The 22,488-nt window shown below is 48.9% G+C and overlaps 2 protein-coding genes across 2 annotated transcripts; both read right to left on the bottom strand.

Annotated features, from left to right (window-relative positions):
• Positions 1-481: 481 nt before the first annotated feature.
• On the bottom strand, positions 482-5,166 carry LOC309347663 (uncharacterized protein). Its single transcript, XM_081872377.1, has 2 exons — positions 4,821-5,166; positions 482-3,195 (listed from the first exon to the last, which is right to left on the bottom strand). The coding sequence occupies exon 2, from the start codon at positions 3,170-3,172 to the stop codon at positions 2,186-2,188; it is 987 nt and encodes a 328-aa protein (XP_081728503.1). The 5' UTR covers positions 3,173-3,195; positions 4,821-5,166; the 3' UTR covers positions 482-2,185.
• On the bottom strand, positions 3,449-20,849 carry LOC309347662 (uncharacterized protein). The gene is made up of 7 exons (XM_081872376.1): positions 20,747-20,849; positions 20,636-20,709; positions 17,559-18,052; positions 9,846-9,927; positions 8,456-8,538; positions 8,021-8,147; positions 3,449-6,441 (listed from the first exon to the last, which is right to left on the bottom strand). The coding sequence occupies exons 3-7, from the start codon at positions 17,970-17,972 to the stop codon at positions 5,192-5,194; spliced, it is 1,956 nt and encodes a 651-aa protein (XP_081728502.1). The 5' UTR covers positions 17,973-18,052; positions 20,636-20,709; positions 20,747-20,849; the 3' UTR covers positions 3,449-5,191.
• Between the last annotated feature and the right edge of the window lie 1,639 nt (positions 20,850-22,488).

The raw sequence follows: 22,488 nt of genomic DNA, 5'->3' as shown, positions 1-22,488 counted from the left end.
CTGCAAGGAGCAGGAAAGCCCACCCTAGAACCACAGAAGTGGAGCTGGAAGGAACCCCCACGGTCATCTAGCCCAGCCCCTTGCAAGACAGGCATCTCATCGGAAGCATCCCTGTCAGGTGGGCATCCCGCCCGCCTCCTTCTCCCCGCCACTCACTGGCTCTACCAGTCCCACAGCAGCCTCAGCCGCGCGCCTGCCAGCCAACAGGTCTGAGGAAGGCGCACCCGACAGCCCACCCTTCTAGGTCCGAGGAAGGCGCTCGGCTAGCCAAGCAGGAGAAGCGAGGGGCTCCCGACTCCTCCCCGCAAATCCCGGAGAAAGGCCAAAGCTGGAAGGACTCCCCTTCCTTTGCACATGGGAACAGCCAGAGAGCCTGGATCAGGCGAAAGCCTGTCCCTCAGCTGGCAGTGCTAGATTTACTATAAGCTAAATAATTATTTACTATAATAATAATAATTACAGCATTACCTTTCAGGGGGTGTACTGAGAAAGGTGCCGAGGACTGATTTTGCCGTCGTTCAGGGGAGTTTCATTTCCAAGGGTGCTGTAGACTTGAAATCAAGCCACAATTCGACTCAGCAGCAAGCTACACCCCCACTGTACAGCATTATTTTTTATTATTTCTTTCCACAAAACAAGATTCCACAATTAACATTGAAAATACGTGCCCCCCCCCACCTTCATATGTATATCTTTATCCTTTCATCATTATCTCTACTGAGATTCTTAAAATCTTCAAGCTTCCCCCCATTCCCACTTCTGGTTCCTTATATACACCAAATTCTTCTGCATATCCATATCTACTTTTAATCCATTATTATATCCTAAATTATCCAAATTTCTGGTAATTGCAAGCGTTTAGTCCAAAGCTGCTAATGTTTCAACTTGCTTAGTGTTCTTTGCACATATACAATAAATGTTTCCCACTCTTTTTTGAATTTCTCATTATCATAGTCTCTGAGCTTTGTTGTTAGTTTCACCATCTCTGCATAGTCCATAAGTTTGATTCGCCATTCTTCAAAGTTTCTTCCTTCCATCTTTGAACTAACAGGATCCAGGCCGCTGTTGCAGCATACATGAATATCTTCTGTTCTTTGGGTAGTTCAGCATCTACTGAACCTATTAAGAAAGCTTCTGGTTTTTAAACAAAGGTCATTTTAAACTTTTTTTTCTGTTCATTATAAATCCTTTCCCAGAAATTTTTAATAATTCTCCAACTGAAGAAGTGTGCATGCACACAAAATAATATACCCAGAACAAACTTAGTTGGTCTCTAAGGTGCTACTGGACAATTTTTTATTTTTTTAAAATGAAACCAGACTTTCAAAAATCCCTCCGATCAAAGTGTGCCTTGCCAAACTCACAAGTATTTCCAGGTACTCACTCCACTTAATGGGTGTTCTCCTGCAGACATCGGGTTTCTTGGATGCAAGGTCATGTTCACAATTATAAATCCAATAAGAAATGAGAATGGGTTTGGGTTGCTTTTAATCCAACTTTCCCATCAGCAAGCTGCTGTCCATTTATATCAAATAAGCTGGTAACTTTTCCACTTACAAACTTTCCCAATGCAGTGGCTATTACCTAGGAGATGGGGACAAACCTCCTTTTTATTTCTCTGTCTGGTGCCGAATTTAGTCGAATACAATCTTTTATAAAATCATCTTTACCTTCCCATCGGCTGTAAGTAGTTTTGGGAAATCTCTGCTTCAGCCTAGAGTGGAGGCTTGTCTCCCATGGAGTTGCGCTGCTGCCAGGACCACTGGCTCCGTCACTGCTCCCCACACCCACTCCCCGTGCCTTTCAGCAGAGGAATCGAGGGCAGCTGGAGAAGCTTTTGCGGGCTGCTGGACCCTCCACACCTGGAGAACCCTCTCAGGGGTTTTTTGCGCACTCTGCCTTAGTGCTTCTCCCTGTTGCTCCATGGTGCTCAAATGTGTCAGAGCGATCAGACTTGCAGTCTGCAGAAACTCGCACTCTGACCGCCATCTGCAGAAACCAGAAGTCTCCCACTGTACAGCATTTTAAATGTTTATGGGAGAGGTGGTGTTGCTGTGTTGTTTTTCTTTTACCTATTTATTCATGCTTTTACCTTGTATTTTATTTTGTGAACCACCCTGAGATTTTGTGATGAAGGGCAGTATGTAAATCTCAAAAAATAATAATGCCTCCTAAAATTAAATCTCTACACAAACACTACTAGTTTTCCTCCACCGTGAGTTTTTTGATGGGAAGTGAGGCTGCTCTTATGTCTGAAGCTTTTTCCACACTCTTGGCACTGAAATGGTTTCTCCCCTGTATGAATTATTCGATGGGAAGCGAGATGGTAGCTGTGACTGAAGCTCTTTCCACATTCCAAGCACTGATAGGGTTTCTGCCCTGTATGAATTCTTTGATGGGCAGTGAGACCTTCTTTCCAGGTGAAGCTCTTTCCACATTCCAAGCACTGAAATGGTTTCTCCCCTGTATGAATTCTTTGATGGTAAGTGAAACTGTCCTTTCGACTGAAGCCCTTTCCACATTCCAAGCACTGATAGGGTTTCTCCCCTGTATGAATTCTTTGATGGGAAGTGAGATTTTCTTTCCTAGTGAAGCTCTTTCCACATTCCAAGCACAGATAGGGTTTCTCCCCTGTATGAATTCTTTGATGGGAAGTGAGATTTTCTTTCCAGGTGAAGCTCTTTCCACACTCCAAGCACTGATAGGGTTTCGCCCCTGTATGAACTCTTTGATGGGCAGTGAGATTGGTCCTCTGACTGAAGCTCTTTCCACATTCCCAACAACGATGTGGTTTCTCCCCTGTATGAATTCTTTGATGGGAAGCTAAAGTCTGTTTCCAGATGAAGCTCTTTCCACACTCCAAGCACTGATAAGGTTTCTCTCCTGTATGATGTGATTTGTGGGAAGTGAGACTGTCCTTTCGACTGAAGCTCTTTCCACATTCCAAACAACAATATGGTTTCTCTCCTGTATGAATTCTTTGATGGGAAGCGAAACTCTTTTTCCAGGTGAAGCTCTTTCCACATTCCAAGCACTGATAGGGCTTCTTCTCAAGGGGATTTCTTTGATGGGAAGAGGAATGGGAGCTCTGACTGAAGCTCTCTCCATAGTCTGAATACTGATATGGCTCCTCCACTGTATGGATTTCATTGTGGTCTCCCTTGTTCTTCATTTCCAATTCATCAATACCTGAAACTAAGAGGCAAATGTATTAGAGGCTTGGGAAGAAGTGCAGCTCAAAATTATGGAGGAATGCTAATTAAGGCTTGTGACAGGGAAAGAACTCAAGGGAGTTAGATGTTATAATGTTCATTTTGTTCTGTAAAAATGTCTAGTTTCCTATACAAATCGAGTATTGGCTGTTTTCTCTCACTTAAGTTTTTAAAAGATTAACAAAGCTTAACAGTAACATCAATTTGTTCAAATTTAAATATGGATCTGTACTATGTTCATAAATAAAGTGTCCTTTTATTATTATTTAAATGATGGACAATGAAGGAATGTTCCCTGCCCAAAATTAAGATATATTCAATATGCTCAATTGTTCAATATGCAGTAATAAATCTAAACTAATTTTAAGAGCTGGTGAAATATTTGGGAACACTGACACTGGACAGGCATGGTCTAAGTCAGCTGCCTTGTAGTGAGCAATGCAAGAGTAGGGGAACAAAAATGGAAAGCATATGGACTTCTGTGTGCTAAAAAACACTTTGTGTATTGAACAAATGTGTGTAGCAGCTGCCAAATTTAAACTTCTTCAGTGGCTGAAAAATATAATTATGATGTGCATCACGTTAAAGCAATTTGGATGTTTTCTTAAATTCTTGACATCACAGCATGCAGCAGAAACTTGTCATATTAGCATTATTATTATTCAAGTGTCCTTACTTAAATGTTACATTACTGCCAGAAGTTACAGGGGACGAGGCAGGGGGGGCTTCTTGGTAGGGGCACCCACCCTGTGGAACGCCCTCCCATCAGATGTCAAGGAGATAACTAGGCAACTTTTAGAGGACTTCTGAAGGCACCTCTGTATCGGGAATTTTTAAATGTTTGATGTTTTATTATGTTTTTATATTTTTTGGAAGCTGCCCAGAGTGGCTGGGGCATCCCAGGGAGATGGGCAGGGTAAAAATTACAAAATTATCATTATTGTTACTACAGGGTTCACTGCTTGAGATTCAAAAGGCCTGGCTCTCCTCCCTCCTCTCCGTGTCAGCAGCTGGGCTTTCTGTCTCATCTCAAGGACTGCCAAAGCGCCCCAAAAAAGCCTTTTGACTTCCACCCAAACCGTCCACATCAATCCTAAGCATCTCCTGTTCTGATTTCCATTTTTTGGTCTCCCTTTCCAGCTTTTTAGATTTTTCCTGCCTTTCATGTAGACATCAAGTGCTTCTTTTTTCTTTCTCAGTGTCTCTACTTTAGTGGTCAAATTTGTCACCATTTCACTATTTCTATCAATTCGGGCTAATAGCTTCTCCAAATTTTCCTTCATCTCTTTAGTCCGGTATTTTTTTAAGTCAGCAAAAAGTTCCACCAATTCAGATGGGGACCTTTCCCCTGGGTCTTGCTCTGAAGATCTTCTACTCAGGCCTGGCGTTAACTGTTTTTTAACTGCCATAGTCAAAATCTCACTCTCCCTTTTCCAGCAACCCCTTATCAGTTTCTCAAGGCCACAGAATAACTCTTTCCTAAGAGATCCTGTTTCCTTTATTTTTCCAGCCCTCCCTCTTCCATCCAGCCTGATACCCAGAACACATAAGCTGTTTAACATAAAATCCAATTTCTCAAATTAAGATTTGAATTAACCAAATAATTACTTTAAGAGAGGAACCACAAGAAAGAAAAAAGAAACAATGTGTCCAAGAGGACACAGCAATTTAGATGTCCAGAAAAGAGTGGTTGTGTTGCAGTAATCCAATTCTCTTTAACTGTCTCACAGTAGAAGACATATTTTCCTTCGAAGAGAAGCAAACTTGTCCAAACCTGTCCTGCTATTAGCTTTTTTAGCCAACTCTCAGTCCTTTAAAGAGCTCAAATGGTTTTTTAAAGAACTTTAAAAATGAGACCAGATTTTCATAAATCCCTCCAATCACTCTTGGCACTGAAATGGTTTCTACCCTGTGTGAATTCTCTGATGGGAAGTGAGATTGTTGCTTTGACTGAAGCGCTTTCCACATTCCATGCACTGTTAGGGTTTCTCCCCCGTATGGATTTTTTGATGGGCTGTGAGACTTTCTTTCCTGGTGAAGCTCTTTCCACATTCCAGGCACTGATAGGGGTTTTCCCCTGTATGAAATCTTTGATGGGAAGTGAAACTTATTTTCCAGGTGAAACTCTTTCCACATTCCAAGCACTGATAGGGTTTCTCCCCTGTATGAATTCTTTGATGGGAAGTGAGTTTGGCGCTGTTAATGAATCTCTTTCCACATTCCACACACTGATACGGTTTTTCCCCTGTATGGATTATTTTATGGGAAGCTAAACTCAGTTTCCAGTTGAAGCTCTTTCCACATTCCAAGCACTTAAAGGGTTTCTCCCTTGCATGAACTCTTTGATGGGCTGTGAGACTTTCTTTCCTGGTGAAGCTCTTTCCACATTCCAGGCACTGATAGGGGTTTTCCCCTGTATGAAATCTTTGATGGGAAGTGAAACTTATTTTCCAGGTGAAGCTCTTTCCACATTCCAAGCACTTAAAGGGTTTCTCCCTTGCATGAACTCTTTGATGGGAAGTGAGACTTTCTTTCCGAGTAAAGCTCTTTCCACATTCCAAGCACTTAAAGGGTTTATCTCCTGTATGAATTCTTTGATGGGAAGTAAGATCTGAGTTCCTCCTGAAGCTCTTTCCACATTCCATGCACTGATATGGTTTCTCCCCTGTATGAATTCTTTGATGGGAAATGAAACTTATTTTCCAGGTGAAGCTCTTTCCACATTCCAAGCACTGATAGGGTTTCTCCCCTGTATGAATTCTTTGATGGGAAGTGAGATATAATTTCCTGGTGAAGCTCTTTCCACAATCCAAGCACTGATAGGGTTTCTCCCCTGTATGAATTCTTTGATGGGAAGTGAGATTTTCTTTCCTGTTGAAGCTCTTTCCACATTCCAAACATTGATATGGTTTCTCACATGTATGAATTCTTTGATGGGAAGTGAGATTTTCTTTCCTGGTGAAGCTATTTCCACATTCCAAGCACTGAAATGGTTTCTCCCCTGTATGATTTTTTTGATGAGAAGTGAGATGGGCCCTGTGACTTAAGCTCTTTACACATTGCAAGCACTGATAGGGCTTCTTCTCAAGGGGATTTCTTTGATGGGAAGAGGAATGGGAGCTCTGACTGAAGCCCTCTCCACAGTCTGAATCCTGATATGGCTCCTCCACTGTGTGAAATTCATTGTGGTCTCCCTTGTTCTTCATTTCCAATTTATCACCACCTGAAACTCAGAGGCAAACGGATTAGAGTCCAGGGAAGAAGTGCAGCTCAAAATCATGGAGCAATGCTCATTAAGGTTTGTGACAGGGAAAGAACTGAAGGGAGTTAGATGTTATAATGTTCATTTTGTTCTGTAAAAATGTCTACTTTCATAAATAAATCAAGTTGAATATTAGATGTTTTCTCTCTCTTAACTATTTTTAGCTTAACTTGGTAACATCTTTTTGTTCAAATTTAAATATGGATATGTACTATCTTCATGAATAAAATGTACTTTTATTATTATTTAAATGGTGGCCAATGCTGGAAAGTTCCCTGTCCAAAATTAAGATATATTCAATATGCTAAGTTGTTCAATATTCAGTAATTATTTAAAAATATTTTTTATTGGTTTTCTTTTTCTCGTAACAAATATCCACTATCAATAACATTCATTTTCCAGTTTCTCCCCACCCTGTTGACTTCCTTCAGCTTCCATTTCTGGTTTATTACCTCATATATTACATTCTGCTATTTGTATAAAATAATATTTTGTCACATTGTAAAATTTCTTGTTCTCTATCAATAAAGCTGTAAACTGCCAACGAGTCCATTTTTTTTGTTTTGTTTCTGTAGGAATGTTGTAAATGGTTCCCATACTTTTTCAAAGTCACTACTGTCCTTTTCACGCAGTTCAATATGCAGTAATAAATCTAAACAAATTTTAAGAGCTGGTGAAATATTTGGGAACACTTGACACTGGACAGGCATGGTCTAAGTCAGCTGCCTTGTAGTGGGCGATGTAAGAGTAGGGGAACAAAAATGGAAAGCATATGGACTTCTGTGTGCTGAAAAATGCTCTTTGTGTATTGAACAAATGTGTGTAGCAGCTGCCAAATTTAAACTTCTTCAGTGGCTGAAAAATATAATTATGATGTGCATCACGTTAAAGCAATTTGGATGTTTTCTTAAATTCTTGACATCACAGCATGCAGCAGAAACTTGTCATATTAGCATTATTATTATTCAAGTGTCCTTACTTAAATGTTACATTACTGCCAGAAGTTACAGGGGACGAGGCAGGGGGGGCTTCTTGGTAGGGGCACCCACCCTGTGGAACGCCCTCCCATCAGATGTCAAGGAGATAACTAGGCAACTTTTAGAGGACTTCTGAAGGCACCTGAGTATCAGGAATTTTTAAATGTTTGATGTTCAATGCCTGAGATTCAAAAAGCCTGGCTCTTTTCTGGGATGGAGTTTGTTTGGTTCAGTTGTGGAATCTGTGCCATCTCCAATGTCAGTCGACTCTTTGGTCAACCAAAGAGAGACAGAAGCAAGACTGAAGCTACTTCAACACCTCAAATCACTCTGAAGCCTACATTTAAGAAGGCCTGGGCAGTTCAGACATCCTGGTCAGGGTTTTAAAAGGCAGAATATTCACAGGGAAAACAATCAATAGCCATCCATCCAAGGTTTGCTGTGGGAGTGTTAACATCCCAGGTGCTGTGGGTGGCGCTGTTGAGCCCCATCGAAATATCAGAGGTTTGTCACATAGAGAGATGTCTTGAATTACAAAACAGATAGGATGATCCAATAGGGAGCCTTACTGAGAGAGTCCCACATCCCACGAATCTCCTCCATGACCTCCTGATGCAGAGCTCTCTGGTCAGGATCCAGCAACGCCCACTCCTCATCTGTGATATAGACAGCTACATCTTCAAAGCAAACTGTGTCCTAACAGAAAAGGAAAAAGGCTGTCCTCTTAGAGAACATTCATGTGATCCATTACACTTGGCTCTGTTGTTTTCTACAGCGGCCAGACCCCTCTCTGCCTTCCTCATCCCTCTCTCCTGCTGCAGCTTCTGCCTCGGAGTCTGGGCTGCTCTCTGCCCCAGACTCCCTCTGCTCCCTCAGCCCCCTTCCCTCTCCAGCTTCAGACACCTCCTCCTCCTCCTCCTCCCAGTCGGCTCCCTCTTCTCTGGCTCCTCCCACCATTCCTCTGCATCCAAGCAGTCCTTCCCCACAAGGCTCCTTCCCCCTACCTGATCTGGGTCCACAGCTGCTGCCTCCCCTCCACCACCATGAAAAGATGAAGGAGCAGGTCTTGGTGGCATCATTCCGTCACCTGGGAGAGACCAAGGGAAGTGGAAACCGTGAGTGCCTGCTTCTCTCAGAGGTGAAACAGTGCATCTCTAAGTACAGGTGGGGCTTCGTCCAAGTCTCCCCTGCTAGCTTCCGGTTCCACTCTGCCTTAATGGAGGCAGCGGGAGATCGTTGGCGAAGGAAAAACAAGGATGACTGAGGGTAATTCTGCTTGCAAGTTGCCCCCAGGGACAGGGGGGAATGGGGTTCACTCCCAGTTCGTCTCGGTATCTGGCTCTGGCTCCAGCATGGATTGCGGGAGGCAGGGAGGCGCTGAGTGCAAAAGCCCTTCGCCTGCCGAAAACCCTCCTTCGCTGCCATTAAGAAGCAGAGGTTCTCCTGTCAATTAGAGCTCAATTTGGACTAATGTACAGATGTTGCTGGAAGGGATGAGAGCATAAACTGTGGGACTGAAACAGCTGCAAGGTCTTTAAGGGTTGAATTTGAGAGAAGACTTCATTTGGTGCAAAAGATGGGGGGGGGAGGGAAGCCTAAGGATTCTTTATATAGTTTTCTTCTCTACATTTATGATTTGGCAACCCACCATTGAATGCTAGTTCAAATTATATATGTACAGGTGAGCAGGGATGAAACTGGATTGCAGGTATGGAATATAACATCAAATGGAACTTTGTGTGTAAAAAAAGGAAAAAGGGAGGGAAGCTCTATTTTACAAAATGTTTACGATGGAAAATTAGAGCTGACTCTTCCCTATCCTTTATTATTTATGGACTGAACTGAATAATGCTAAAAGGACTTGGAATTTAATTTACCGTATTTTTCGTCCCATAGGACGCTCCGTCCCATAGGACGCACCTAGTTTTTTTTGGGGGGGGGGAATAAAGGAAATTCCCCCCCTTTATTTCCCCCTCAAAAGCAGGTCGGGGAAACCGAACCAGGTTGAGGAACGGCACTGCGCCTCCCTGCTGTCCCCCGAGCTTGTGGGGTCGGCCGATGTCTGCCTCAGGCAGCAGGCTGCTATCCGCAGCGTGGGGAGCCCTGTGGGGAACTCCTGCAGGGCTCCCCACGCTGCGGATGTCTGCCCGGCGCGCGGGGCGCTCTGCTTCAGGTAATTGAAAACTAATAAAAATTACTATTGTAAAAGTCTCCCCTGCTGAATACATTTGGACATTTGTACCCATTTCATATATTGGTTGTGCAAAAATACATCTCCCCCCCCCCGAGCTCTGGACTCCAAGTGTCTTCACCCAAAAGATGTAAAGAACTCACAGATTAGTTTCAAAACCAAGAGAATGTGACAAAACGCAGAAAACACTCCTTCCTCCTTACCCAGAGGCCTCACTCTGGTGTCCAAGGGAGTCTTCTCTGCCTCAGAAGAATCAAGACCCATTTCTGCAAAAAGATCCTTTCCCTGAAAGAGGAACATGGATTCAAAACAGAGAATGGGGAGAAGGATTAGAAAAGGATTGGCAGAGGCAAGCGCCTTCAGGGGACAGAGGTGAAAGCTGTTTCCTGCTTCTGCTAGACTGGTATCTGGGACTGGCTGCCAGGACCATATAACATTGGTCCTCAAGGATCTTCCCTGGCTCCCAGAATGTTTCCAAGCACAATTCAAAGTGTTGGCGCTGAACTTCAATGCCCTAAACGGCCTCAAAGGCCCAGTATACCCACAGGAGCGTCTCCACCCCCTTCGTTCAACCCGGACACTGAGGTCCAGCTCTGAGGGTCTTCTGCTGGTTCCCTCTCTGCAACAAGCAAAGTTACAGGGAACCAGGGAGGACCTTCTCAGTAGTGGTGCCTGCCCTGTGGAATGCCCTCCCATCAGATGTCAAGGCAATAAGCAACTACCTTACTTTTAAAAGACATCTGAAAGCAGTCCTGTTTAGGGATATTTTTAATGTTTAATGCTGTATTGTGTTTTTAATATTTGGTTAGAAGCCACCCAGAGTGGCTAGGGAAACCCAGCCAGATAGGCGGGATATAAACAATAAATTATCATCATCATCACCATCATCATTATTACAGGGAACAAGGCAGTGGATCTTCTCGACAGTGGCACCCACCCTGTGGAATACTCTCCCATCAGATGATAAGGAGATAAAGAACTACATAACTTTTAGAAGACATCTGATGTCTTATTATGCTTTTCTATGTGCTAGAAGAAACCCAGCCACATGGGTGTGGTATAATAATTGTCAGGGGCTCAGGAGCAGAGGCACAGGGAAGATGGGAAATGGAGAGCGAGGGCGAGGAATCAGAGGGCAGTGTAGGAGGAGACAGTGGTCCGAGGGATTCCATAAGCCTCTCCAGCGAATCGGAAGATTCACAGAAGGGAGCGCCAGTGGCCAGGGGTAGGGGGGTCCCAAGGGGAACGCTCCAGGAGCAAGGGGGGAGCAGGGACTCCCAGAGTAGTAGTTGGAGATCAGGACCAGCTTCCCCACCAGAGCAGAGTGGGGGGGAAGGGTCCCAGGCATCGGGACCAGTACTTCCCCCACCAGGGAGAGAAGACGAGGCAGAGCTGACCACGCCTTCCTCGGAGAGTCGTACAACGGAGGGGAGGTCAGATCCGGCCAGTGTCACGGAAGAGGGAAGCAGTGATAGAAGCAGTGTAACGGTTAGGAGGTCACTGGGTTGGGGCGAGAAGCAAGTTCAAATGTACAGGAGCGCGGGACAGCAGAGAGTGAGGATTGGGAACCGGGTCCTAAAGCACGCCGGAGGCAAGGGGAGGAGCTAAGCGACTCAGCGTCGGAAGAGTCCAGGAAGGGCAATGCCCCAGAGGGCAGGAGGACCCAGAGGAGGAGAGAGCAGCGCAGAAGGTGGAGCAGGGCTAGGATCTTAAACTGGTGCGGAAGGGGAAGTGATTCAGATAGGACTTCGCCGATCTAGAGTCTAGACGTAGGGTTGCACGCTCTGGCTTTAAAATGGAAACTATACTTCAATAAAGACTTTTGTACATAATATCAGCCTGGCGTTGGTTCTCTGTGAGCTGGGACCTAGAGGCAGCCCTGACAGTAAGTCCTATCTCCTCAGAAAAACCTCGCAGCGTGAGTGGACGCAGCGGGGGGCGAAGATTGGTGCTTCGCAAGCTCACGAAAGCAAGACAAGATGACTACCGAAGAACGCATAACAGCCCTGCAAAACGCAGTGACACAACTCAACGCGGAAATTCTTGCATCTAGGAAGAGGGAAGAGGAAGCGGCTACTGCCTGCAAGGATCTGGAAATCAGGTTGGAAACGTTGACTAAACAGGGGGCGCCGGGAACCAGACCAGAGGGAATTGGGCTGGGAAAGAGAGGAGGCAGCCTCGTGTCTCATTTCGATGGGAATCTGCAGCAGTATCCTAACTTCAGAGCAGACGTGGTTTACGCGCTAGAGTTGCTGGAGAAGGACTTTAGAGATGAGCAGGAGAAAGTAGGCTTCATATTAACGCATCTTCACGGAGACGCTAAAGCGTGGCTGCGTAATCTGTGGCGAGATAAGGACCCAGCCCTCCAAAATGCGGATGCCTTTCTTAAGGCGATGGACGCTTGTTTTCTATCAGCGATAGATGTAGATCTCGCCAGGAAAGAGATACATGGATTAAAACAAGGGAGGGCCACTGTGAGGCAATATCACGCACGCTTTTTTGCATTGGTCAACGCGCTGGGATGGGAGAAAAATTCAGCTGCCGTCAGGGACCTTTTTTGGGAGGGGCTGAATGGGGCTGTGAAAGACGAAATCGCAAGGGGGGAGAGACCCCAAAGCACTCAAGAAGTGGTCCAGAGGGGGCTGACGATTGGGGTGCGTCTGGAACAACGATCCTGGAGCAAAGACGAAGGGAGTTGGGGACGCGCGCCAGCAAGAGCACCTCCTTTCTTTCCCAGGGACACAACGCGCGCTCAATCCACGCCTCCGCTGGGAGGGGGAGAGGAGCTGATGGAGATAGGTGGTGCCAAGGCTCAATCAGCAGCCAGAGCCCTAACGCCGGGAGCAGTCAAAATGAAGCCTAGAGGGAACAGGAAGTGTTACATCTGCAACAGTGCTCAGCACATGGCGAAAGAGTGTCCCCAGAGGCTGCACAAGCACACTGCAGCCTCAGCGACGATTACAGAAGCAGTTCAGCAGAATGTACCACAGCAGGGAAACGACGGAGTCTGGCTGGAATCATAGGCACTGGGGCCCAGCCAGACGAGTCAGTGAAGCAGTCCCCAGGGATCTTACAGCCCACAGACCCCCTCCCACCCAAACCAGTGGTGCAGCTCACCGCATCCCTCCAGCTTCCCAATGGGCTCACCATGGAAATCCCCATTACCATTGACTCTGGCAGCAATGCAGACTTTATAGGAGTGGATTTCATCAAGCAACATGGCATAGCGCTCCTGCCTGCCACGATGCCCCTGAAAGTAGTGACAGTCGACGGCAGAGAGCTACTGGGGGGACAAGTGCTACAGCAAACACCACCAATGGTGATGCGAATTGGAAACCACCGCGAAGTCATCAGCTTCAATGTTACACACCTGTCAGACACACCCATAGTGTTGGGCATGAGTTGGCTGGACCGGCACAGTCCGGCATTAGCATGGTACCAGCGCCAATTGACTTTCAGCTCCTCCTACTGCGCAGCAAACTGCATACTGCCCACCCAGGAAGATGAGGGGCCGGAAGATGGGCCGCAGTTACACTTGGGCATGCTGCAAGCGGTACCCGACAAGTACAGAGACTTTTTGGAGGTTTTCTGCGAGAAGGAGGCGGACAAGCTACCCCCCCACAGACCATACGACTGCAAGATTGACCTCCTGCCGGGGGCGACGCTGCCGACGGGAAAACTGTATTCCATGTCTGAAGATGAACTGCAGGAACTCAGGGAGTTCATAGACCTCAACTTGAAGTGGGGATTCATCCGGGAGTCCAAAGCAGTGGGGGGCAGCCCCGTGTTTTTTGTGAAGAAAAAAGACACGCCCCAAAAGAGGCTTGTAGTTGATTTCAGAATTTTGAATTCGAAAACCAAGCCCACAGCCTTCCCCATGCCCAAGATCGATGACCTCCTGGCGACGGTGAGGAAGGGTCGCATCTTTACCAAGTTGGATCTACGCGGAGCGTACAATCTCATACGCGTGCGGGAGGGCGACGAGTGGAAGACGGCCATGTTTACGCCGCTAGGCACCTATGAATATAGAGTTATGCCTTTTGGATTACAAAATGGCTCCCACTGTTTTCAAGCCTTCATGCACCACGTCTTAGCGGGTCTCCTCTACAAGAAGTGCGTCTGCTTCCTGGACGATATCCTGATCTTCTCGGAGTCGCAGGAGGCCCACGAGAGAGATGTCAAGGAAGTCCTGCAGAGGCTGAGAGAGCACAGGCTTTATGCCAAGCTGGAGAAGTGCCAGTTCGACAAGACGGAGGTGGACTTCCTGGGCTACAAGCTGTCCGACAAGGGACTCGCCATGGACAGCGCCAAGGTCCATTCGGTGCTGGACTGGAAAAGCCCGCGCAATCGGAAGGAGGTCCAGAGGTTTGTCGGCTTTGCCAACTTTTATCGCAAATTCATCAAGGGTTTCGCTATGCAGACGGCGGCCATCACCGACACCCTCAGCTCCAAGAAGAAGAAGTTCATCTGGACGGAGCAGGCGGAGCAGTCCTTTCAAAAGCTCAAGCGTCTCTTCGCGTCCGAAGAACAACTACTACATGTGAACCCCAGCAAACCCATGAGGGTTGAGATGGACGCCTCGGACAGAGCGGTGGGGGCAGTCCTGTTGCAGCGAGACCACCAAGGGGACTGGAGGCCGTGCGCTTTCTACTCCAGGAAGCTCAGCAAGTCGGAGCAGAACTACACCATCTGGGACAGAGAGTTGCTGGCCGTTCATGCAGCATTCAAGGCGTGGCGGCACTTCCTCATCGGAGCCACACACACAGTGCAGGTCCGCACGGACCATAAGAACTTGGAGTACTGGCGCACGGCGAGGTTCCTAAACCAGAGACACATCCGCTGGGCGGAGTTCTTTCCAGATTTCGACTTCAGGATAGAATACATCCCAGGAGACAGCAACATCATGGCGGATGCGCTGTCCAGGAAGCCGCAGTATCTCGAGGCAGAGGCACCGGCGGCAGCCAAGCACATTTTCGCACCGGAAGCGTGGGCATGCGCCTCAGCCACGGTGGACCTGGACGCAGTACGTCGCGCGCTGCAGACAGACTCCTTTGCACGATCCAAGATGGAGGAGGTGCGAAGCGGCAAGGCGAAGGACAACGAGTTTCAGATACGCGACGGACTGCTCATCCGCAAAGGGGCCCTCTACGTGCCGGGAGACGACCTCCGCGCGAAGGTACTGCAGCAGTTACACGACGCACCCAGCGCTGGGCACTTCAGCAAAGAGAAGACGGTGGAACTAGTAGCCAGACTTTTGGTGGCCCAAGATGAGGGGGGAAGTCGCGGATTACGTCATGAGGTGCGACATATGCCAAAGGGCCAAACCGGTGCACAAGCCGCCGGCGGGATTGCTGGAACCGCTACAGACGCCCCTCGAGCCGTGGGAGAAAGTGGCCCTGGACTTTGTCACAGATCTGCCCAGCACGCGAGGCAAGACAGTGGTACTCGTGGTAGTAGACTTGTTCACCAAGATGGCCCACTTCATTCCTTGCGCGAAGGTGGCCACAGCAGAACAGACAGCCAAGATGTTCATAGACCACGTGTTCAAGGTGCACGGCCTACCACGGTCTATCCTGTCCGACCGGGGGCGCCAGTTCATCTCGAGTTTCTGGCAGAAGCTGATGGGCATCCTGAACGTCAAGGTCAACCTATCGTCGGCGAGACACCCGCAGACCAACGGATAAGCGGAGAGGGTCAACGCCATCATGCAGCAGTACCTGAGATGCTACGCGAACCAGCAGCCCTCGACCTGGGTGGACTATCTGCCGCTGGCCGAGTTTGCCTACAACAACACGAAACACGTGTCCACGGGGGTGACACCGTTTTTCGCCAACAATGGGCGGCATCCCAGGACCTTCCCGGGTTTAGAGAAAGTGGGGGAGGGGGAACCGCAGGGAGCTGAGAACTTGGCAGCGGAGTTACAGGAGGTCCACGAACAGCTCCGAAGGCAGTTGGAGCTAGCTAAACACGCTTACAAAATAGAGGCAGACCGACACAGGAGAGTTGGGGAGGACATCCGGGTGGGGGACTGGGTCTGGTTAGCAGCCCAGGCAGTGCCGGCCAGATCGTTAGCTAAAAAGAAGCTCGGACACAAGCAGCTAGGCCCTTACCAAGTTGAGGCACAGATCAACCCAGTGGCCTTCCGGCTGACACTCCCGGAGGGATCCAGAATGCATCCGGTCTTTCATAGATTGGTGCTCACGCCCTACAAGGCACCTCACAGGTTCCAGGCACCAGGGACTGCCCCCAGCCCGCTCAGAGACGCACCCACACAGGGGGGGCCGCCGAGGGCAGACCCGATCAACGAGGCCACAGAGATTTTAGACTCGAGATGGGGGGAGGAAGGGATTGAATATCTCCTCGCCAGGGAAGACACCCCAGCCAGCGCCAACAGGTGGGTACCGGACTATGCAGTGGAGGAGCAATGGCTCAAGGACGAATTCCATGCACTTTTCCCGCACAGACCCATGCCGGCAGATTATTTCGACGAATATCTTTTCACACGCACACTCTCCACCAGCACGTTCCAGGGTTTCTCTTCAGCTGAAGAGGCGTCACCGGAGACCAGCTCCCCAGAGGGGTCCCTCTCAGGGTTTGGCACAGGAGGATCTTATTGGTGGGAGGATCAGCCTGAGGTGGGCTGGCGCAGAGATCTGCTGAGAGGACCATGGCACGCAGTGTCACCCCAAGCGACAGGGGAAGAGGGGGTCACGGGCGAGTTGGGGGTAGATCCAGGTTTCGAGCACACCTCCCAAGAGATGGAAGCAGAGGAGATCGCCGTTGACGAGACCATGGAGGACTTCCCGGACTTATCCGGCTGGCGGCACGCCACGGGGGAAGAACTGTACCCCGCACTCACCCCCACGACATTGGAGCACCCAGAACCCACTCCGGGAGAAGGGGGGGAAGGGGGGGCTTCGAGGGGGGGGATGGATGTCAGGGGCTCAGGAGCAGAGGCACAGGGAAGATGGGAAATGGAGAGCGAGGGCGAGGAATCAGAGGGCAGTGTAGGAGGAGACAGTGGTCTGAGGGATTCCATAAGCCTCTCCAGCGAATCGGAAGATTCACAGAAGGGAGCGCCAGTGGCCAGGGGTAGGGGGGTCCCAAGGGGAACGCCCCAGGAGCAAGGGGGGAGCAGGGACTCCCAGAGTAGTAGTTGGAGATCAGGACCAGCTTCCCCACCAGAGCAGAGTGGGGGGGAAGGGTCCCAGGCATCGGGACCAGTACTTCCCCCACCAGGGAGAGAAGACGAGGCAGAGCTGACCACGCCTTCCTCGGAGAGTCGTACAACGGAGGGGAGGTCAGATCCGGCCAGTGTCACGGAAGAGGGAAGCAGTGATAGAAGCAGTGTAACGGTTAGGAGAAAGGTCACTGGGTTGGGGCGAGAAGCAAGTTCAAATGTACAGGAGCGCGGGACAGCAGAGAGTGAGGATTGGGAACCGGGTCCTAAAGCACGCCGGAGGCAAGGGGAGGAGCTAAGCGACTCAGCGTCGGAAGAGTCCAGGAAGGGCAATGCCCCAGAGGGCAGGAGGACCCAGAGGAGGAGAGAGCAGCGCAGAAGGTGGAGCAGGGCTAGGATCTTAAACTGGTGCGGAAGGGGAAGTGATTCAGATAGGACTTCGCCGATCTAGAGTCTAGACGTAGGGTTGCACGCTCTGGCTTTAAAATGGAAACTATACTTCAATAAAGACTTTTGTACATAATATCAGCCTGGCGTTGGTCCTCTGTGAGCTGGGACCTAGAGGCAGCCCTGACAATAATAATAATAATAATAATAATAATAATAATAATAATAATAATAATAATAGCAGTAGCAGTAGATTTCCAAAAAAGGATGGGCCATTAGTAAATAATTTGGCATACTCTCCCTCCTCTTTGGAGCCCCTTGGAAGTATCCAGAGGAAAGTCTCTCTCACCTGCCGTTCTGCCTGCTTTTTCTCCTCTGTCTGACTCAGGAGGAAACCTTCGGCCAGGGCCACTGCCTGGGAACTGGTCTCCGCTCCACATTCCCTCACCCAGCTCTCCATCTCCGGGGGAAGGACAACCAGGAACTGCTCCAAGATCACCAGGTCCAACACCTGAGCTTTCATGTGCCTTTCTGGCTTCAGCCACTGGTGGCAAAAGTGGTAGAGTTGGCTGCAAACCTCTCGGGGTCCTTTGGCCTCCTGGTAGCAGAACTGCCTGAGCTGCTGGCTCTGCACAGCTGAGTGGAGGGTGTCCTCCTCACCCAGAATCCTCTGCACAGAGTTTTCACAGAATCCCCCACTGCTCCCCGTTTCCATGGCATGGCCTCTTCCTGCTTCAGCATCAGCTGAGTCTTGCTCATCCATCTGTGTTCCCAGGAAGTCTCCAAGAGATCGGAAGGAGCCCTTGGTCCTCTGCCAAGTTCTAATGCAAGGTGCAACAAATCCTACGAATCAAACACACTATTCTATTATAATATCAAAGCACAGCCAAGAGAAGAAAAATGTTCCCTGAGCAAGTGTGGGGAGAGGAGGAGGAGGAAGAAGTCATAACTGTGAATGACAAGTGTCAGGGTGGCTCTGACAACAAGTGAGTCATTTGTATCCCAAACCCACTTCATAGTCCAGAGCTTCACCCGAACCCAGCCATATCTGCTTGGGTGGCCTTGGTGAGCAGGAGGGCCCATGTCTAGCTCCAGCCACTGTCCCTTTGGCACAGACAGGATGTGGCCATGGGACTTCCTGCTCTGGATCCAATGGGATGGTTGCAAGGCCCTCTGGGTGGAACTGCCCTGGAAGACGCCTCAGAAACTGGCCCCAAATGCAGCGGTTGGGTTCTCAACTGGATTCCCTCTTTTACTAATGGCATTTCTATCCCACCTTTTTCTCCAACAGGCTCCAGGTGGTGTCAGGGACTGGACCGAAGAGGAATGGTGGAGATCCCCTTCCCTCCTCCTGAACCTTCCCGAGAAGAAGAGGACAGTATAGATTTACAACACTGGTTTGCAGAAGGTCATAGTTCAGAGGCTGCAGAGGGGAGAAGCTGGGAAATATTGGGAGAGCAGCAGGCGGAAGCAGCAGCAGCACCAGGGGAGAGACACCTGGCAGACTCCGTGTCTTCAGAAAGCATTCCTGACCCTCCTCCCAGGACCAAGCATGCATTGAGAGAACAGGAAGCTCAGAGGCAGAAAGCACACATCAGCCAACGCAGGGATGATGTAGAAGAGGAGAGACAGGTGGGACTTTACTCAGAACAACGCCATTACTGCAATGGAGAGGCGCTTTCCAAAGTCTCTCTCTGTAAATATTGAATAAAGGACTCAGTAGGAACTCTTCTTGTTATTGACTTCTTGGCTGGCCACTGGGGGAGGGATGGGATTCCCTGAAGCCTGACAGGTGGCATCTACCCCTCCTCATTGAAGACCCACGAAAATCCTTTGGCATACATGTAATTCCTGTTTTAAAATACCTGCATTGGTTGCCAGTTCATTTCTGGGCCTAAGTTCATCAACAGACCAACACTTTATATTATTTAATTGGCAATGGAAGAGGAGAAAGGCCCATGACTCACCCTTAATCTAAGCACAACCACAAGGGCTTTGCCATGTGGAATGCTCTCTGTTCTCTGCTCACTATGTTCTATCCTGCATTTTTGGTTGTATTCAAACCAATTCATTAACCATCTGCCAAGCAAGATGGCCTCCTCCAAAGAGTCTTGGGAACCGTTGTTTGTTAAGGATGCTCAGAATTCTTAAGAGACACCATCCAGCTGCCCCACTAGATCCTAAAAAAATATTGAAAAGCTTTGAAAACACACAATTAATTTAGGTTCTCTCCCCCCCCACCCACCAGCAGATGCTTTGGCTGCCCCCCCCCCCCCGAAATCCTGGCTACGCCCATGGCCTCCATCCTCCTTGTCAGCGGGTCCCCTAGCAACTCTCATTACTCAAGGGTGGGGGTTGCCTCTTTCGCGCCCACCCTCCGCTTGCTTCCTTTCCAGGAAGGCCTCTCCTGCCTTGGATTTCTGGGGCATTTAATGACCAGGTCCAGTCAGCATTCCCTAATGCAGAAGCAATTCTGAGAATGTTCATTTGTATGATGAACGCAAATTGCCATGGAGAAAGATCCTTTTCTCAGCTGAAGAGGATAAAAAATGAATTTAAAACAACAAAGTTTCAAGATAAATTATGTTACCTCAGCATCATGTGCACAGAAAATGACAAGCTATGCAGTTTATCGTTTGATGATATCATCAGTGATTTTGCTTTGGCAAAAGCAAGCAAAGTACTGTAATTTAGATCATGTTTGTGTACTGTTTGAATCCACAGTATACAATGAATCATGATAAAATTATACAGCTGAATGGGTATTGGGTAGATGCATTAATATAATTAGTCCTGTTTAATAATTTTTTGATGTACAGGCATATATAGTATCGGTATTATTTATGAATGTGATAGATTACTAGAAATACTGTCATTTACACTCAGTAAGTGTAACAGGGTACAAAAGTCTGCTGTCCCAATGAACAGTGTGGACTACTATGGTGATACTGCATTGATATTATATAAAAACACATTGTATTAACTACAATTGCATTGTACAGGTTCTAACACTTAATTTCATATTAATAAAGCTATTTATAATTATTAGTAGTTTGCCTCATATATTTACACCTCTTGTTATTTCATGTTATCACAAGTTTCTAGAGACTTGATTATGAGTCTTTGTCAATTGTGTTTCTGAAGGAACTTTTGTTATTGCCCTATGCCAATGTGTTTGCATTATGAAGAAAAATCATTTTAAGTTAGAGATTAATGATGATTTCACTATTAATATACTTCTTCATTGTATTTCACTATTAATATATTTCTTTATTGTATTTCAGTTCAACAATGACTTTGATAAAATACATATTTTGCTAAGTGCAAATGGCTTGAGATACCTATGAGCTCCGTAAATTACCATCTTGCAGATATTCAGTACAAAAAACAGCGACCATTTGCTGGACCGAGAAAGGGGCCCATTACCTTCCTCCGACCTCAATCCGGCCCTGTTTGGGGGCCCCCTGGCTCCTGGGGGGAGGGAGTTCCACAGGTTTCCCTGCGCCCCCCCCCCCGGGCAGCCCTGGACCCCCCTCCCCCTTCTCCCCAAGGCGGAACCGAGAGGAGACCCACCAAAGGCCCGCAGGCGAGGGCGAGGCCGCTCTCCACGAGGAGACCCTCTTGCAGGAAGTGACGCAGAGGGGAGCGGTCCCCGCTTTCATTTCCTGTCCTCTCTAGGAAGCCAACTCGGTGCCACTTAACCCTTGGCGAGCGGGGCGCGGAGGAGCGCCCGGCGTCGCGCAGGCGCAGAGCTGCTCCCTCCCTGGGGAAGAGGCCGCGCTTGGGCCCGCCTGGCCCCGGAATGGGTGGGGGGTCCTTGGTGGGGCCTGGGAGGGTGCGGGGCCCCTGGGCCGGGAGGAGGGGCGCCTGGCGGGGAAGAAGCAGGACCCAGAAGCCGGGACTGGGCGCGTGTGCGTGCGAAAGGGGAACCCGTGTCCGGGAGGAGGAGCACGTCTGTCTGCCTGGGGCTCCGGGGCTGGGGAACGGGGAGCCTTCGAGGGGAGGGCTTATGGGGGGGGGCGAAGGGACCAGATCGGGGGACCCGGGGTGTCTCTTCTCCGGGGGGGGGGCAGTCCCGCCTGGCTCTCTTGGGGACCCCTGGGCAGCTCTAGTGGGGGCTGCGGGGGTGGGAGGTGGGGGGCTGCAGGGCAGAGAGCCCTGTCCCAGCAAGAGGGGGTCCCCGGGGGCTGAAAGAGCAGCTGGAGGGGGGAGACATGCTTCAGAGACATTGCATACAAATAGATGTATTCCGCTTGCTTGTGTATTCTCTATTATAGCATATGTTGCTTTGTTCCTATATTTCAGCAATAAATATCTGTTAGTGAAGTTGCCTTTGAAACAACACACAAGCAGTCAAAGGGATTTTCCTAGGAAGCATTTTATTCCACCTCTGGTGACATTGTGTGTTCTGAACACACTGACATTCTTATAAGTTTGTGGGTGCCAAATGGCCCAAAATTCCTGGATTCCATAAGTGTTGACATTTGATTTAGAGTTGGGTTGCCAAAACTGGTTGCCAGACCCATGTTTATTAAACTGTGTGCTAGACACTTCCAAGCCGCTGGAATCAGCATGTCTTCAAAGCTCCTCCAACCAGGCAAGTTTGCCCTGAAGTGAGAGGCTGGGGTCATGGGCTGTTCAGAGAACAAAGGGACTCGGTAGGAGAGGCAAAGGTGAGAGGGCCCTCTTCTTCCGCAGGTGAAGCAAGGTGAGCTGCAGAGCTTAGGAGTTATGGGATGGAGAAGCAGCAGGCAGAGCAGGATGTTTGAGGTTTGTTTGAATCCCCCAGCTGCCCCTGATCTCCTTTGCCCCAGACCTGGCCGTGTCTGGGTAGTGAGAGGGAGAGAGAAGGGAGACTGCAGAGGGACAGGAGCCAGGGTGGGGCAGTGGTTAGAGTGTCGGACGGGGACCTGGGAGACAAGAGTTCAAATCCCCCTTGGGGGGCCAGTAGCTGCCTCTCAGTGTCACCCACCACACAGGGCTGTTGTGGGGATTAAATGGGGAAGGGGAGAACCATACATATGGCACCTGGAGCCCCCTGGAGAAAACAGTGGGATGTAACTGCCATGGAATCAGGGACGCGGGTGGCGCCGTGGCTTAAACCAAAGAGCCTAGGACTTGCTGATCAGAAGGTTGGCCGTTCAAATCCCCACGACGGGGTGAGCTCCCGTTGCTCGGTCCCTGCTCCTGCCAACCTTGCAGTTCGAAAGCACCTCAAAGTGCAAGTAGATGAATAGGTACTGCTCCGGCAGGAAGGTAAACGGCGTTTCCGTGCGCTG

Source organism: Podarcis erhardii (assembly GCF_964252035.2).
Source record: "Podarcis erhardii genome assembly, chromosome: 7".
Classification (NCBI taxonomy): domain Eukaryota; kingdom Metazoa; phylum Chordata; class Lepidosauria; order Squamata; family Lacertidae; genus Podarcis; species Podarcis erhardii.
This window is presented reverse-complemented; position numbering and strand designations above follow the sequence as displayed.

Excerpts from the sequence above, each read along its gene's own strand:
- LOC309347662 (XM_081872376.1), bottom strand. The coding sequence starts at position 17,972 with ATGGATGAGCAAGACTCAGCTGATGCTGAAGCAGGAAGAGGCCATGCC. Across the intron at positions 8,148-8,455 it reads CAGCTGTGGACCCAGATCAG|GACACAGTTTGCTTTGAAGA; the intron begins GTAGGGGGAAGG and ends CTTTTCTGTTAG. Across the intron at positions 6,442-8,020 it reads TGGGATGTGGGACTCTCTCA|TTTCAGGTGGTGATAAATTG; the intron begins GTAAGGCTCCCT and ends TTTGCCTCTGAG.
- LOC309347663 (XM_081872377.1), bottom strand. The coding sequence starts at position 3,172 with ATGAAGAACAAGGGAGACCACAATGAAATCCATACAGTGGAGGAGCCA.